The following is a 15102-nucleotide window of genomic DNA, read 5'->3' on the forward strand; positions in this document are numbered from 1 at the left end:
AGACATTTACGCACATTCACTGATCAGATGTGAAAAGGCAGAGGGGAAACCAAACCCAGAAGAACAAACTTGAAAATATTCCACATGTAACTCCATAAGCTGGCATCGCTCTCTGTTATTGAATGAGAGATCTGATAAGCAATGGATGGCTCCCCAGACTCAGGGGCTACATTAGATTAGTCTGATCCAGCTGCTATCACTCTCTGGGGAATGGCCAAGCACTCACTTACACTCAGTAGCACTAAGCACATTATACTGCATTACAGGTTGGAAACACACTGCACGCAAATTTACAAACATCAGGGCTTAATCAACAAACTGTTTACAAGGGGCACATTTTGGAACGAGACGGAGCAACATAAAATCTGACATTGTGAGCGCACAACTTAGTGGGGGAATGCATAACACCGCGTCGCCATGGTAGCTAGGCTCTCTGCGTCGCGAAGATCAATGTGTTGCTTGTTCCGACGAGTGCTTCGTCTCATCTGGATACGCGTGTTTCATCATATCCTTTCTGTGGGCTTTATAGGTTTCATCATATCCCTCCATCACACTTCAATTAGCTGCCTTCCTTTTACGGTTCTCCTTCTCTCCCATTGATATGTCCATCATGTCAGATCTCATTCTTCAGACTGCGTGGCAAAGACAGATAAAGAGGGAGAACACTCCTATGCTTTTAGAGCGTTATAGAAGCTGTGTCAGCTCTACTCGACATGGCACATTCTGGTGGTAGCCAGAGGATCTGAACTGTGCTGTCGGTTGTCTTGCGCCAGGCGAGCTCTGCTGAAGCCAGATAAAGTAATTAAAATGGGTGTTCTGGGTGTCATCCTTTATTTGACCCTGCGCCGTCCTGCACGTCTCCTCTGAACGGACGTCGACTCCAGAGTCAAAGCGCTGCGCTCCCCTGGCTCGCTCTGCTCAGGGAGCATGCACGACAAATCCTTCATTGGCATGGCCTCCCTCTCGCGTGGGCACGCGCACACATTTACAAACACATGCACACACAAAGTTATTATGTGACACCCGCCTCGAGGTACATGTGACACATGCTAATGAGACAGGCCCTGCCAGTAGCCGACAGCACAGCGTTATCCTCCACAGCGGCGCATCACTACAGAAACCAAAGTCATTTTCACCTCCATCACCTGTCATCGTCACCCTGATGGAGAGAGGGAGTGGCAATCATCTTTTCTCCCACACAGCCAGGACGACTCACAAACCCCATTTCTTTCTCCCACTCTTGAAATAAAAAAAGCTTCTACATACACAAATTCCTATATTGTATCTGGCACCTGACACATGCAATGAACAAAAACTCTTCTGCAAGGTCACAAAGTTCCTTTTAATCCAGAGGAGCCGAGTCAGGGAGCCTCGTGAGGCTGTAAGGTACAGGGCTGTCACAGTGATGTAGGCTCTGTATCTTTCAGGTCAATGTCTCTACTATAAAAATATCCAGGCAATTACCAGGTAATGTATGGTGAGCCGTGTGTTTAATTGTTACAGTATATAGCGCCTGTGTGTGTGCCCTGTGTGTACGCATCCGTGAGACACCCACTCACTTCTTTCCACCGACTAAACCTTTCCAGTTAGAAGTCACTCATGCCATAAGTTATTGCAATTAAATGCTATTATAAAATAGGTGCTTCCAGCCAAGTGATCTGATTGGTCAAATAAGCATTCCAATTGTACTTTATGAGCCTGTAAAGTTTCAGCCATGCTTTATGACCCTTGGGCTTTATGAATTTTATGAAAAAATTAAATGGCTGCTCAGCTAACTAGAAGTATCCAGTAGTTGGCTACACCACTTTTTTTCTTTTTGTTTATCATCTATTTTGTTCAAAAGTTATTGATGAAACTTTTTCCTCACACTTTGATAGCCATTGTGTAAAAGATATAATATTCAAGAGTGAGATGACAGCTGAAGTATAGCAATTATGCATAATTAATAGCCCCGCAGGATGCGCCACTCTCTGCCTGGGCACGGGCTGAGTAGAATTAAAGAAGATGGGGATGGAGTGGAGGTGGCAAAATGGCAGAAACCATTAAGCTGGAGCTTTCGTGGGTCACATGTAAATGTCAATAACAGTGGAGGAGGAGGGAAAAAAGGTTTTCTCTGCATCTGCTGCTGCCTTTTTTTTTCAGCACGAAATGGAGAAAATGTGTTTGGAAATTCAATCTGAATCCAGATAATGGAGTCCATTTGAAATCAGAGGATGTTCTCCCACCTTTTATTCTCTTTCTTTTTTTTTTCAACATCTATGCTTGACAGTGAGAATCACTGAGACTGCAGTGTATACACATATCAGCATATATATATATATATATATATATATATATATATATATATATATATATATATATATATATATATATATATATATACATTCACGCACATACATATATATATATATATATATATATATTGTTGCGTCAATTTTCTGTCCTACTCAGCAGCAGCACCGAGATAAGACGTACCTGGATGCTGTGTGTGTGTCTGTGCGTGTGCATTCATCAGTATTGACAGCAAAGTTAAATGATTAACTTTTGAAAGAAACAAAGAATGCCTTCGCAGTAAATAAACCTTAAGTGAAAGAATGGCTATAGACAGTGCCAGTGCTGTGGACCGAAGTCACGTCTTTGATAGGTAGAATTTGCTCAGGAATGTGAGTACCCTCTTGGCAATTTGTTGAAAACATTTCAAATAACACATTTTCAGTAATATTACGGAAAAACACCTTGAAATACATTTTTTCCAATCTACTTTAATTTTTTTCTTTAAAGAACAGGAAACGGAGGTCAACACTTGGTGGGATTAGAACGAGAGTCCACTGCTGGTGATGTAGGGGTGTGTGTGTCTGTGTCAATCAGTGAGATGGAAAAACAACATAAGCTATCAGCTGACCAAACACGTGTGGCTTCAATTGTTCCGCCACAAATTACTTCTTTCTTCCTTGTACCTTTCAGAAGACGATGATTAAAGTGACTATATATTTTTGTGCCTTCTGTCTCATGTTGTCACATTCCTCATTAGTCCTGGAAATGTGTAAAAACACACATTACATATGTACGTCTCCTTGTTTCTGTGAAAATAAGCTTATTCGTGCACACCAGTCTTATTACATGTATTGCTTCATATTCTTCATCTTCTCATATTTTACTTCTTGTCATACTCACTCACTGTATTGATTTTATTTTATTTCTTCATTTCTACAACAGTCTTTTCCTTATTTATACTCACTGTTTCTCTGTTGTATCTGGTTACGAGTGGCTGCGGAAAAGCTCAATTTCCCGACAGAGATCATCTCATTTCTCCCTCATCTCCCCATAAAGCTCCACTCTGGGCCTCGGCGTACTGTTTCTCTTATTAGAATTTATCGTACTGATGCTCAGTAGTTTTGATTTTCTGCCTCCAAAACAATGTAGCGTGCTTCTGTAACCCCTCGTTAGAGGTGCAAATGGGCAGTGAAATGAACTCTGACATCAATCCATTAATATTATTTTCCTCTTTCAAGCTGAATCACTTGATGAATTATCTGAAAAACCTGAGTGGACTAAAGGCTGCTATTCTGAGCCCATCTGTTGTGTCTATATTTGTTTTGATTATTGAAGAGGAAAAGGGAACGTTAACTCTTTGCAAGCGCTGCTGTTTCCTGTTTAGCACGAAATATGTGACTCAAAGAAAGGTCTGGTGTATTCCCGACTTTACAGACAGCACACGAGTCAACAAATGTTTGACAGCTCTGAAATAAAATCTGTGTTTAGCCGTCGCATGCTGTCAGTCATTGTATAAAGAACTCCGTCAATATGAGATGAAAGATGTCTTCAGTGCAATGTTTTGGTGCTAGGGAGCTGTTTAACCACTGGCTTACAACTCGGGCTTTGAAGAGGTCGCTGATACTCGCATTTAGTATCAAACGCTCCGTGCAGTCTTCCAGATGATTTACTGAATAACTTCAAAACTAAATAATGCACGGGCAGTTAAAGATCAACGGGACAAAAATCCCAAAATAAAGTCGGTGTCATGGAGTGCTTCTCATTATATTTATTCATCACATACTGCACGCTTTGTAATTGCTCTATTACCTGTCTGCTACATATAAATTATAAAGTCCCCCTTTGTGATGCCACTGTGCCACTACATTTCCCAACACTTTTATTTTTTTGTTATTTCAACACTGCATTCTCTTAAGGAGCACTGGGCAAAGTGGGAGTGAAGAAACTGCCCTTGTAATTATCCACTTGTCTATATTCAGCCACGTAGTCTTGCATTATTCACATCCTTCAATTTACACTGCCATCCGTGTGTGTCATAGCAATGAGCTGCAGTTAGCAAGCCCTGTCATTACTACTGCAGCTGTCCTCCCCTTTCTAACGGCTGTCTCTTGCCATGCCAAACTCACTCTTATAACAGGAAAAGTTTCCTTTAAATGTCAATGAGTTCCAAATCACTCGAGGCCGTCGTGTTCTCGTGTTTTGTTTTTTTTTTTTGCATATCAACGTATGAAAAAGGAGAGGGGACAAAATAGTGAAGCAACCCTGGCATGTCAACAACTAAATGCAATTTTTTCTATCTATAAAATGAGAATAAACAGTAACTCAGTTAGCTCCACTAATGTTTCATTTCCTTTAAAGTCTTCATATAAAAGTCCCCTGTCATTTTGTCAGTTCAAAGCTTCTGCTGTGAAATAGCAAAATCTGGAAATGTTGGGTTTCACAAGCGGTAACTTAACCCGACCCCCGAAACATCTTAAAATGTACACGGTGTAACTATTTAGCTAGCTAGCAGCATTAAGGAATCCAGAGCAGCTGAAAGTTTTCACCCTATCTTACACCGACTAGTTCTGGATTTTATTGAGGGAACAGAACTCTGCTATTTTAAATTCCAATAAACTCATTTTAACTTGCATTTAACTTGCGTTGCTTAACTCCAATCAGAGTTAATCTTAGATTAAATAAATCCATGTTGGTGCTACCAAGCCTAAAATCCTTCCCAACATGGCAAAGAAAAGCTACCAGTGTGCTTATTCCTCTCACCTATGGGAGTGCTGTGCAGTAACACTTGCTCCAGGTTGCGTCCGTCGTTGTAGAGAGCGAGGTGCCAGGTGCCGGGGTCCATGTACTCAATGAAGCCTGTTTCTTGGAGGCCGCTCAGCAGCAGGCCTTTTGGAGCTTTGGCGGTTGAGACGGGATCAGTCAAGGACCTGGGCAGCGCTTTCCCGTCCAGCAGTTTCACAAAGTCGAACTAGACAATACCAGACAACAACAAACAACATCCAATTTGGATGAGCAAGACAGGAATTCACAAAAAACCTGCATAAATACGACTTGTGTAGTGAGTGGCTGTTGTTGGGTGGGCCAATTGAGTGCTATTGGAAAGCTGCCTGCATACATAAGTTAGCATTAGCATTAGATGTCAGATGTGAATTGCGAAATAGGAACAGGGGAAAAAAAAGGAAATCCATGCCATCCATGGCAGCTCATGTCCCTCGTCAATCAGTTCAACAACTTCACATGCTGCTAAACACACGGGTAGATGTTCCCACCCAGGTTCTCACATGGAACAAACTATTATTTCATTTGTCTAAACCTCTCCATGCTTCTATCTCTATCTCTTTAACTTCCCCCACCACGTCCTCTCTCCCTCCCTCTCCTCTCCATCCTAAAACCTCCTTGAACTAGCGAGCGCTCGCTGAGTCTTATTCCCCCTGAGGGCTATGTGTCACGCTAGTGTCAAAAACAGCTAATTAGACCTCTTCATGCAGGCAAGAGCAGGGGCGCACTGATGTTAAAAAGCAGATGACTCAGTGTGTGTTGTATTTCTGTATGTATACGTGCCTCTCGCATGGCACAGTGCTGTTCGACACCGCGTGCAACGTATGCCTGTGTTGCCTCTGGAGATGTGTCTCAGACAGATTCTATCCACACTGAGCTGACTAAATCAGAAATGCTGTTTTACTTGTGAAAATGAAATGCATCCACATTTTTGAAGATGTATATGTGGAGATCTCTGGCCACACGGGGAACATAGCAAAATCTCCACCTGTTCTTCTAGCCCATAAACAACAAAACTTTGCATCACAGTCAGACATCTGGTAGGAGTGCGAGAGAAAAGGCCTGAATACTCTTCAGAGCCTCAACAAGAGAAACTTCTGTTTTCCATCATCTCTTTGACTGTGTTTTAGTACAGCTAAGCTCACAATTTAATTACTCCTTTACATATTCTAAGTATAAAAGAGTGAATTGCTCATGGCTCATTAGATGCTACCTGCTACACAGGCAAACAGCAACTTCTGCTTTGCGACACAAATATACTGATTAAATATATTATGCTAGCAGGCTTGACAAACAATCATAAATGCAGTTTATTGACACCTGTGTTGTGTGGCAGACATAAATGACATTTAAAATGCGTGATCACATATGAGGTTAGAGGTGACCGGAAGTTGTTTTCTTCATCACTCACTGCTGCACAATCCCTGACTTGTGTGAGCAGGCATATGTCTACCGAGTTAAATGTGTGCTACACCTCTGGCTGAGGAAGTTAACTAGCTATGATAGCAAGGTAGAGATGTGTGACTGCGGCATGCTTATTTTTCATTTTCCCAGTGCTTACGCACTTCTCCTGCAGCGAGAGACCAAGTCTTGAACACGAACAGTACAGAATGTGCTATACTGAATCTAACATTGTCACTGATTGAATCAATATTCTTTAGCACAGCTGCCAGCTCAGCCTTGATACATAAGGTTTCTTCCTGGTAACAGCTTACAGATAGTATGAGAACCACAGAAACATAATGTTCTGACTGTGATGTAAGCTAGGGGCTGCTCAGCTGTGTTAATAGCAGTTATTCACACACATAGACTTTGCTCCCATTTTAGGATTTTTTTACTTTTCTTTTTCATCCATCCAATAGAACAGCGGCATCAGCAGTCGATTAACAAGCGGCGATCTGCCTTCCATCTACAATTGCCAGTCACACATTCTCTGAAAAGTCAAGTACATCACCAAAAGTTCTCCCTGTCACAGAAACAATTGGAAACAGTGCATATGTAGAAATGATCTGAACGGGACAGCTTAAACCAGCCACATTCTAAACTCACAACTGGACTTGAGACATTCGGAATCCCAAAAAGTCATCCTGTTTGAACAGAGATACGCTCACTTACTGCTTCATGTGCTTTAATGCACTTGAATTGTGGAGCACTTGAGTTTCAAAAAGAAAAAAAAAACAAACTGCAAGGTCAGTGAATGTAAATCTTTGGGCTGAACTGAATAAAATTCAGTGTGCAAAGACAGCTGGATTCATGATTATATAATTTCACAAATCCATCTTGCCATAGCTTAAAGCTATGTGCTGTGAACAAACAAAAGAGGTGAACCAATCCGTGTTCTTTGATGAAACTACTGGCAGCTAGAGATGGCAGCTATGGGCGTGAGTAACAGTGAGAAAAGCAACTGTTCAAAAGAGCAGTGTTTCCCACACATCAACTTCATCCCATTTTAGTATTTCTTGTGTATATGCTATCCATGATCTACAAGCGAACAACTGGGAGATTATACTTCATTGAGAGAAGAGTGATAATGGGACTAAGGACTTTTCTCGATGGAAAATATGTTTTCACTCTTCTCTTGACAAACTTCAGTAATAATTTGATTTAGCAACTGGCTCTGTTGGTGGTTGCACTCTCCTTCTGTTGATCTGATTGGTTGAAAGTAGCCTGTGATAGAGGGTGATAGACAGATGGTACTTCCAATCACATGCCAAGCATTTCATTAAAGTGTCTGCCTTTTATCAACAAGTTTCTGGTGCCACCTTTCAAGATGGTTATGTGTAACAAACCATCTGGCATGTTTGGTTAGAAGGAAATTATTTCACCGGAAAAGTGGTTGCAGTTTTCACCTCTATGTTTACAGAAAATGTTGCAAAGTAATCCAATTGGAAAAAAAAATAAAATAATTGGGAATAAAATACTCAGATTTCCTGATTGGCTGACTGTAACACAGTCTGGACTGATACATAATATCTCCTGCAAGATGGTATTTTCTCTACAACTGTAGTTCATGTTCCACCTAAACATTTGTTATGTGTTTAAACTATATAATTACACAATCAGGACCAAGACAAAAACTAGAATGCTATATACACAACCAGCTTAAAAGAAGAACTTCTTATCGCACATTTGTGTTAGCTCAGACATAAATGCTGGCTTAGTGTAGATGAAAGGCCAAAAGAAAAAAAAGGGGATGTATTAGTGTGGATGTGTTACTGTGGTGCCTCGGCAAACAAGCCCATCTGGGTGAACAGCATGCTCCAACAGGATCCTCCATTACCTGAGTGTGTGTAGGCGGTATGTTCCTGCGTCCGTAGACCCCCAGCAGCGCATTGTGTGACAGAGACAGGTTGAACTTGATGTAGGTTGGATGATGCACAGTCATATGAAACCTCCAGAATAGTCCAGGTGGGATTGCCTGGCTCTGTTGGGTTCCAACATCGACCTCGCCACGGTCGATGGCCCGGCCTCGCACCCATTTCTCTGCAGATAAAAACCACAGACACGTGATATTGTTCAGTCACAGATTTGTCAAGGCAGACAGAGCGTTCTGTTCAGTATCAGAGGGAGCAATTAATAACTGACCTGATGTCCTCAACCATCAGTGTGATCAGCGGCCATACTAATGAAGTGAGAGCGAACAGACGTCGGGAATGACTTAGCGCTGGTGAAAATCCTGCTTTTCAAGAGACCTTGCTTTGGCAACCGTTTCGGATAGGCTCTGCATAAAGATGAACTGCTTTAGAAAGGAAGTGTTTTGTCTGAGAGCTGTCTACTGGGGCTTTGCCGTGTGCTATATTAGCATCTTCTAACAAGAGAGAAAGAGTGCGTGTGTTAGCATGTGTGTGAAAGGGAAAGAGACGGAGAGGTGGAGGAGAGAAAACGAGGGGCACGCACACGTGCACGCACGCATTCACAAACAGCGTCACGGCACAAAGATAGTGTCTTGAGTGAGAGCGTGGTTTTGTGTGTGAAGAGAATAGGTCTTTCCAACGGTCCCCTGGCCATCAGCGCCTCTCCTCTCCATAAGCCTTTATCAACCACCAGGCCTGAGTCTTTTGTGTGGCGGAGCAGGCGAGGCTCTCCAGCCCTCTTTGTGTCGGCCTTTATGGAGAGATATATCTCAGCTTCTAAACTAAGATGGAGGAAATACGGTGACAGAAGGGAGCCAGCCGATCGTTACGGCCACAAAGGCAGAGGAACAGTTAGGGGCAGATTCATGGACGAGGCCGCTCGCTCTCAATCCATAATCCTCGCAGCTTTACCACTCCATTATGGGGACACCATGCCCACCCACAGGCCAGCCCGAATATATCACATGTGCTGTCACACAGATAGGGAGGTAGAGAGTGCAGGCCTGTGATTAGCTCCTGTTTCGACTGACGCTGTTCCTCTTGAGTCGCGCTAACGGCGTGGCTACAGGGAGGGCAGTGTTGGTCTTTTGTTCTATCGGTTGGTCAGTCCAACCCTTTCAGATTGAAAGGTCTCAGCAGCTACTGAATGGGTTGCAGTGAGCTTGTACAGACAGTCACGGTGCCTAGAGGATGAATCCTAATGACTTCGGTCCTTTACCTGACTTTTAATCTGGCACTCACATGAGGTTGACATTTTGGGCTTAGAGTGAGATGTGAAAATGTCAAATGACAATAATTGGATGGATTTTCAAAAACATTTGGGACACACATAAATGCCCCCCTCAGGATATATTGGATTCATTTTGGGAAGGAGCTACAATAACTCTTCATTTGGAACAAATTCAGGTCATTTTCTTTTGCTTCATGACCAAATACCTGCATAAATTCTGACACTCTTATCAGCCTCACCTGTGCAGTATGGTTAAAACTAACTAGCAAATATGTGCATGCTAGTGTAACATGGTTGATGCTTTCACTTGCTACTATACCTGATATGTGTATGTCGGCCTAGTGTCACTCTAAATACATAAGCAGTGCCTTTAATCTCTTGAGACCTGAGCTCTTGTTTAGTATGCATTTTTAATTTCTCCAAGCTGTATGGGATTAGTAGAACTGGATAATTACAGAAACACAGCATCATCCTTGAATAGGAAGTACTTTTTTATTAAAAAAATGATGTCCTCATAAGGGGATGACAGCTTTATTCTACTGTTTAACACTATAAAGTCACCAATGTGCAACAAAGTATTTAACTGTTAATTTCCCTGAACATGCGTCATTTGAATTTTCCTTGCTTCTTACTCTAAACTAGGAATGTCACAGGAATATCTGTCACATCTATTGGCCTGTCTGAAATGCTGCAAAAACAGATGCGTGTGGATCGTAAGCATTACAAGTGTGCAACAAAGTATGAAGCTGTTCATTGTCACCGGTGTTCACTTTCACTTTGCATGAATGACAATAAAAATCCCAGTGTACTCAAATGAGTACCTTCCATCTACATCCATCATGGGTTCTTACTACCACCAAAATGTATCACATTTTATCTGATCTCATCAATCTACAATCTACATGTTATTTAGAATACATTTTCAGAAATAAAGTTCCAGCCATAAAATTTGATGAGGTTTTGTCCACGTTTGTCTCGTGATTTGCTCATTGCTGAAAATACATGTTTCAGAAGAAAAAACCTGTCTGTTCAGCTCCACATGAGCTATGACTTAACGGTGACATGATGCTTGTGCTCAGGTGAGTGTGGGACTGTGGCGATGTTTGGGTTTACATGTCCCGGGGCCCCCAGAGCCATTAATCAGCTCTGTGTGTGCGTTAAAAGTTAGCTAGAGGACGAGGCACATACAGGGTTTTAAACTGAGTTTGGCTCTCACTCCAGAGTTTCGGAGCTGATTTAATGTATGCATTTCCATATAAGTACAGAGAGACCATCCGGTCCACTTTAGGCTGTAAGCTCTCAGACATGACATCAGCAGTGTTAGATAACGCACAGAGGATGAGTTATACCATAGGGAGTGGATTCAGACCAACTCCTTTTCTCCCATTGGATAGATGGACCCCCAATCCACCAAAGCAACCAATTAGAAGCAGGTAGGTGCGGGCGAATGGACTTTAAAAAGGCCTGCACAAGCAGAGAAAGGAGGTGGTTACTTGTAGATTTCTGAGATCAAAGGTTCAAAGGGGATTTCTGGTAGTGCAGAGGGCAAAGCATTGGGCATAACTTTGCTGTAGATTTATGAACACTAGAGTGCAGCCACACTGGTTCGGACACAGGCTCGAGATCTGTTTCAGTAAAGATTTCTCTATCATTCCACCCAGCCTTGCCTCCGCAGACTCTTCTATTAGCAAACTAGACGCTGACACCTTTGATGAAAACAGCCCAGAAACAGCAGTATTACCAGACTAAATACACTCAATGGGGAACCTTGGCCTGTGTCGTCTTTATTACACACAAAATTCCACCTGGTACATTGGCTTATCAAACTGAAATGGTAAACATGGATATCATTTCATCTGTTATACAGCAGCTTGTTGGCACTGACACTAAGAAAGTGTGAGCACACTGATGGTATAAATTAGTGTTGAGTACTGCTGTACCTGCTTAAAGACACATTCATTACATTACAAAGCAGAGGACATGGACTCATGTATGCAGTATCAGGTGGAATATTCTGCTGTTATTTGTAGCATTTCTGGAGCATTTATTTATATTGTTAACGAATATCAAACATTACATCCTGTAATATTAGTCAATATAATTTACACTGTAATTAAATTGTGGCACTAGGCACATATCTTACATCTATATTTCTAGTATAAATATAAATACATACATACCCATCACATACAGTTTACTATTTTTTATTTTAGTTTTAGTTATTTTATGTTTTACTACTTGTATGTTTTATTTTCATTCATGCTTCCTCTCATTTCTTAATGTCTTCTGTCATCATATTTCATTAAATCTCGCTATAGTTACATTTCTATTCTAGAAGGAGCTACTCTAATGTACCAATTTCCCCTCAGAGATCAATAAAGTATTTCTCATTTTGAAGTCTTTAACGAGCCAGCAGAGCCAGCATGCTGTTTGCTTGACTCTCACTCCGTTGCTTTCTTAATTTCTTCATCAATAACACACATTCAAGACATATTCCATCACTTATATTCAAATGTGTTCATGCTCAAAAGCCAAATGATGAACATGGTAAACATGCTTGCAAAATGGCATCATGTAAATATGGCCATTGCTAACCTAGCATCACAGAGCTGCTAGCATGGCTGTGGGAAATTCTAACTCTTGAGACCAACTCTGGCACAATGTCAAGTATCATGCTAATAAATGACAGTGGATTGGATTTGTCTTTTTATCTTCTATCTCCTTTATCTTCTTCTTCTGTGGACTATGGGATTGGAAAACGTAAATTGATTAATTGGATAATTGATTGGACTTGACTGAGCTGTGACAAGAGAGCTGGAGGATAGGGAGAGAGAGGAAGTAAGACAAAGGGAGAAAAAAAATGAGCGGGGGATGAGAACAAAAGGAGAGTTCAAAAAGGGTTTGTAATGAAAGGGAAAAAAGGGACAGGTGTCCCGTACGGAGCATAAATTGTCCCTGTGCTGAAATCTCTACCGAACAGAATAAAAAGCGGCTTGGCAGAACTGAGGTATGCATTCATGCATTCCTGCTGAGTCCACCTCAGCAGTCTATTCCTTTTAATGCTAATCCTCACTCCTGTGCCTCGCCACAAAAATAAATAAATAAATATACTGAAAAAATAAAGGCCAGCAAAGGGATGGATGTCCCGAGGAAAGCAGCCTTTTATTCAACAGCAGATGAATAGGACATGAATAGGGCATGGCAGTTGGCAGAGCACTGGCAGGCAGACAGGCGCAGGCGAGCCGGCGCGCAGGCTGACTGGCAGGCCGGCGGGCAGATGAGCAGGCAGGTCCTTCTGATGCTAATTACTGTATAGCGCCTCTCAGAGTCTGATGCAACACGGGGACAGAAAGCTGCGCTCAGGTCAGCCGCGAAGATGGGTGGTGGGCTCTGAGACACGCAGGGACGGAGGAGTGGAAGGGAGAGAGCAAAAATAAAAATAAAAAAAGAGGAGGGGGGGAAAGAGAAGGACCATGCCCAAAAAGAAGGCTTGCCGGTGTCAAGTTACAGCTGCTGATGCAAGAGGGAAGAAAAAAATAAATAAAAAAAAAAACTCCCTTGCATCTCTTTTCTCTTTCTGTCTCAGCAGAAGAGAATAACAGTGCTGCCCCAGGAAAAAGAGGGGGGGATCGAGGCATTTTGGGAGCCCCGCAGAAACTGGGCGGATCTCGCGGTGACGGGGGCTCCTCCAGGCCTCAGCAGCTGCTCACATTACTGCCATCACTCAATGCGTTCCACCCGCTCCGTAACCCCGCGTACCTCAGCACAAAACTCGGGACCATTCTTTGTAAAATACCTTTCACAACAGCAGACCTCCTTCTTTATTCCTACTTGGCAGGCAAAAAGGACACATGCTTAAACAAGCCAATACGCAGGCGGCAAGGTAAAAAATTCTTCACACCTTGCCACCATGTGGCTTTAATAAGCAAGAAGCAGCTTGAAATTCACACTTGCTATCGGTTTCTGAGAACAAAGATGAAAATAAATAGCGTCGCATAAATCTGCTGTTATGCTTTTCATCATTAGTTGGCAGCCGAAGCAAGTTGTAAGCAAAAAATGTATCACGGTTTATTTCAAAATGTTGAGCCTGTTTAAAGGGGCAATGAAAGTGTTGCATTCATGTTTGCCATCAAGCACAGCGTGCCCTTGATGGCAATGATGAAGGGTTAGTGGTCACAACCAACATACTGTTCTGTATAATAATGATGCTGCCTCAGCCAATTATACTGGTAGAGCACAAAACAGGGCTAATGACACTGCTCACCTAGAATATGCTAACACGTGTGCACATTGCACAGGTTTCTCCTAAATTAGCCCTTGGAAGGTTCCTTTGCTACAAACATCTGGATTGGGATGGTTTTAGATAACGTATATTGCAGGCAACTGGACTTGTTTCAGTCTCCTCATTGGCATATTTTCTTAGAACACATGTGTTTCTCAGAGTCAGTGTGGGTTTGCCCATCCTTTCATCTGTCTGTCCTTTATGTGGCTCTGAGAGTTTTGTGTGTCGGGTGTGTGCGCAGGCAGGCAGGCAGGCCGACAAAAGAGATGAGCTACATTAGGACTTGGGACACAAGGTCTAATTAATTTCTCTTGCCTACGGGTTATTCAGGTAAAACAATTACACCTGTAATCTATTTTCAAAGGAACTAAACTGTCTTTGCAATTAATGTTATTATCGCTCAGATACTAATGAAGCAGAGAACAGACTAAAAGTGCAGCCGGGGTCTTGGTGACAGAACGTGTCTGGGGGGACCGGAACAGTGTGAGCATATGCGCGCGAGTTTTAGTCGATATTGAGGCGTAGGCCTTGTGTGCGGATCTCACACACATTGGTGCAGACAACATTAATAGTGTTCCAAATGCAAGAGAGATTGAGTTTGCCGCAGGACGAATAAAAATATCACAATGGGCAAGGTCTCTATAATTACTTGGATTCAATTAAGGGCCTTTTGAGCAGTTGGCTTAATAAGCTTTCAGCCTCCTCTCTCCACTGTGCAGCCTAATGAGTGTCAGTCAGAGTCAGGAGAAGATAATGCTCTTGGCCTTAGGGCCCTCCATTACTCTCTTGTCCTCACCTTCCACCATCATAGCCTCAGGCTATGTCTGTGACAGGCAAGTCTGCCCGTTCATAAACTCATTCACTCCATGACAGTCGGAGTGCACTTACATCGCAGCACATGTAATACGTGTTGTAAAAATTGAAACATCATAAAACACTTGTGTATTTTTTTTATTGCTCCTCTGTTAAGCTCATACTACTCTAGTGGGTCAGAGGCCTAGAAGGAGCAAACCCCAGCTCACTACATATCCATGCTGCTCATTTTACAATTTGAGTTTAAATCCGTCTGTTATAAGTCTCCTAGGTTTTAACAAACCTTCGGTTGTTTCTTTTTTTTCAGTTAACTTCCTTACTGGTCTTGAATGGGCGGAGCTCAGTGAGAAAAACATCCAACAAATCCAATA

At 42.2% G+C, this 15102-nt stretch overlaps 1 protein-coding gene across 2 annotated transcripts in view; it reads right to left on the minus strand.

The window, feature by feature from the left end:
- The window catches only part of tenm1 (teneurin transmembrane protein 1), a 192145-nt gene that overhangs the window by 83636 nt on the left and 93407 nt on the right, over positions 1-15102 (minus strand). For both annotated transcript variants that reach the window (XM_037076301.1, XM_037076300.1), the window contains exons 7-8: positions 8333-8535; positions 5035-5242 (exon numbers count right to left, since the gene is read on the minus strand). In XM_037076301.1, the coding sequence (XP_036932196.1) occupies positions 5035-5242; positions 8333-8535 (411 nt within the window). The remainder of the gene's footprint in view (positions 1-5034; positions 5243-8332; positions 8536-15102) is intronic.

The sequence above is a fragment of the Acanthopagrus latus genome, chromosome 18 (assembly GCF_904848185.1).
Source record: "Acanthopagrus latus isolate v.2019 chromosome 18, fAcaLat1.1, whole genome shotgun sequence".
NCBI lineage: Eukaryota > Metazoa > Chordata > Actinopteri > Spariformes > Sparidae > Acanthopagrus > Acanthopagrus latus.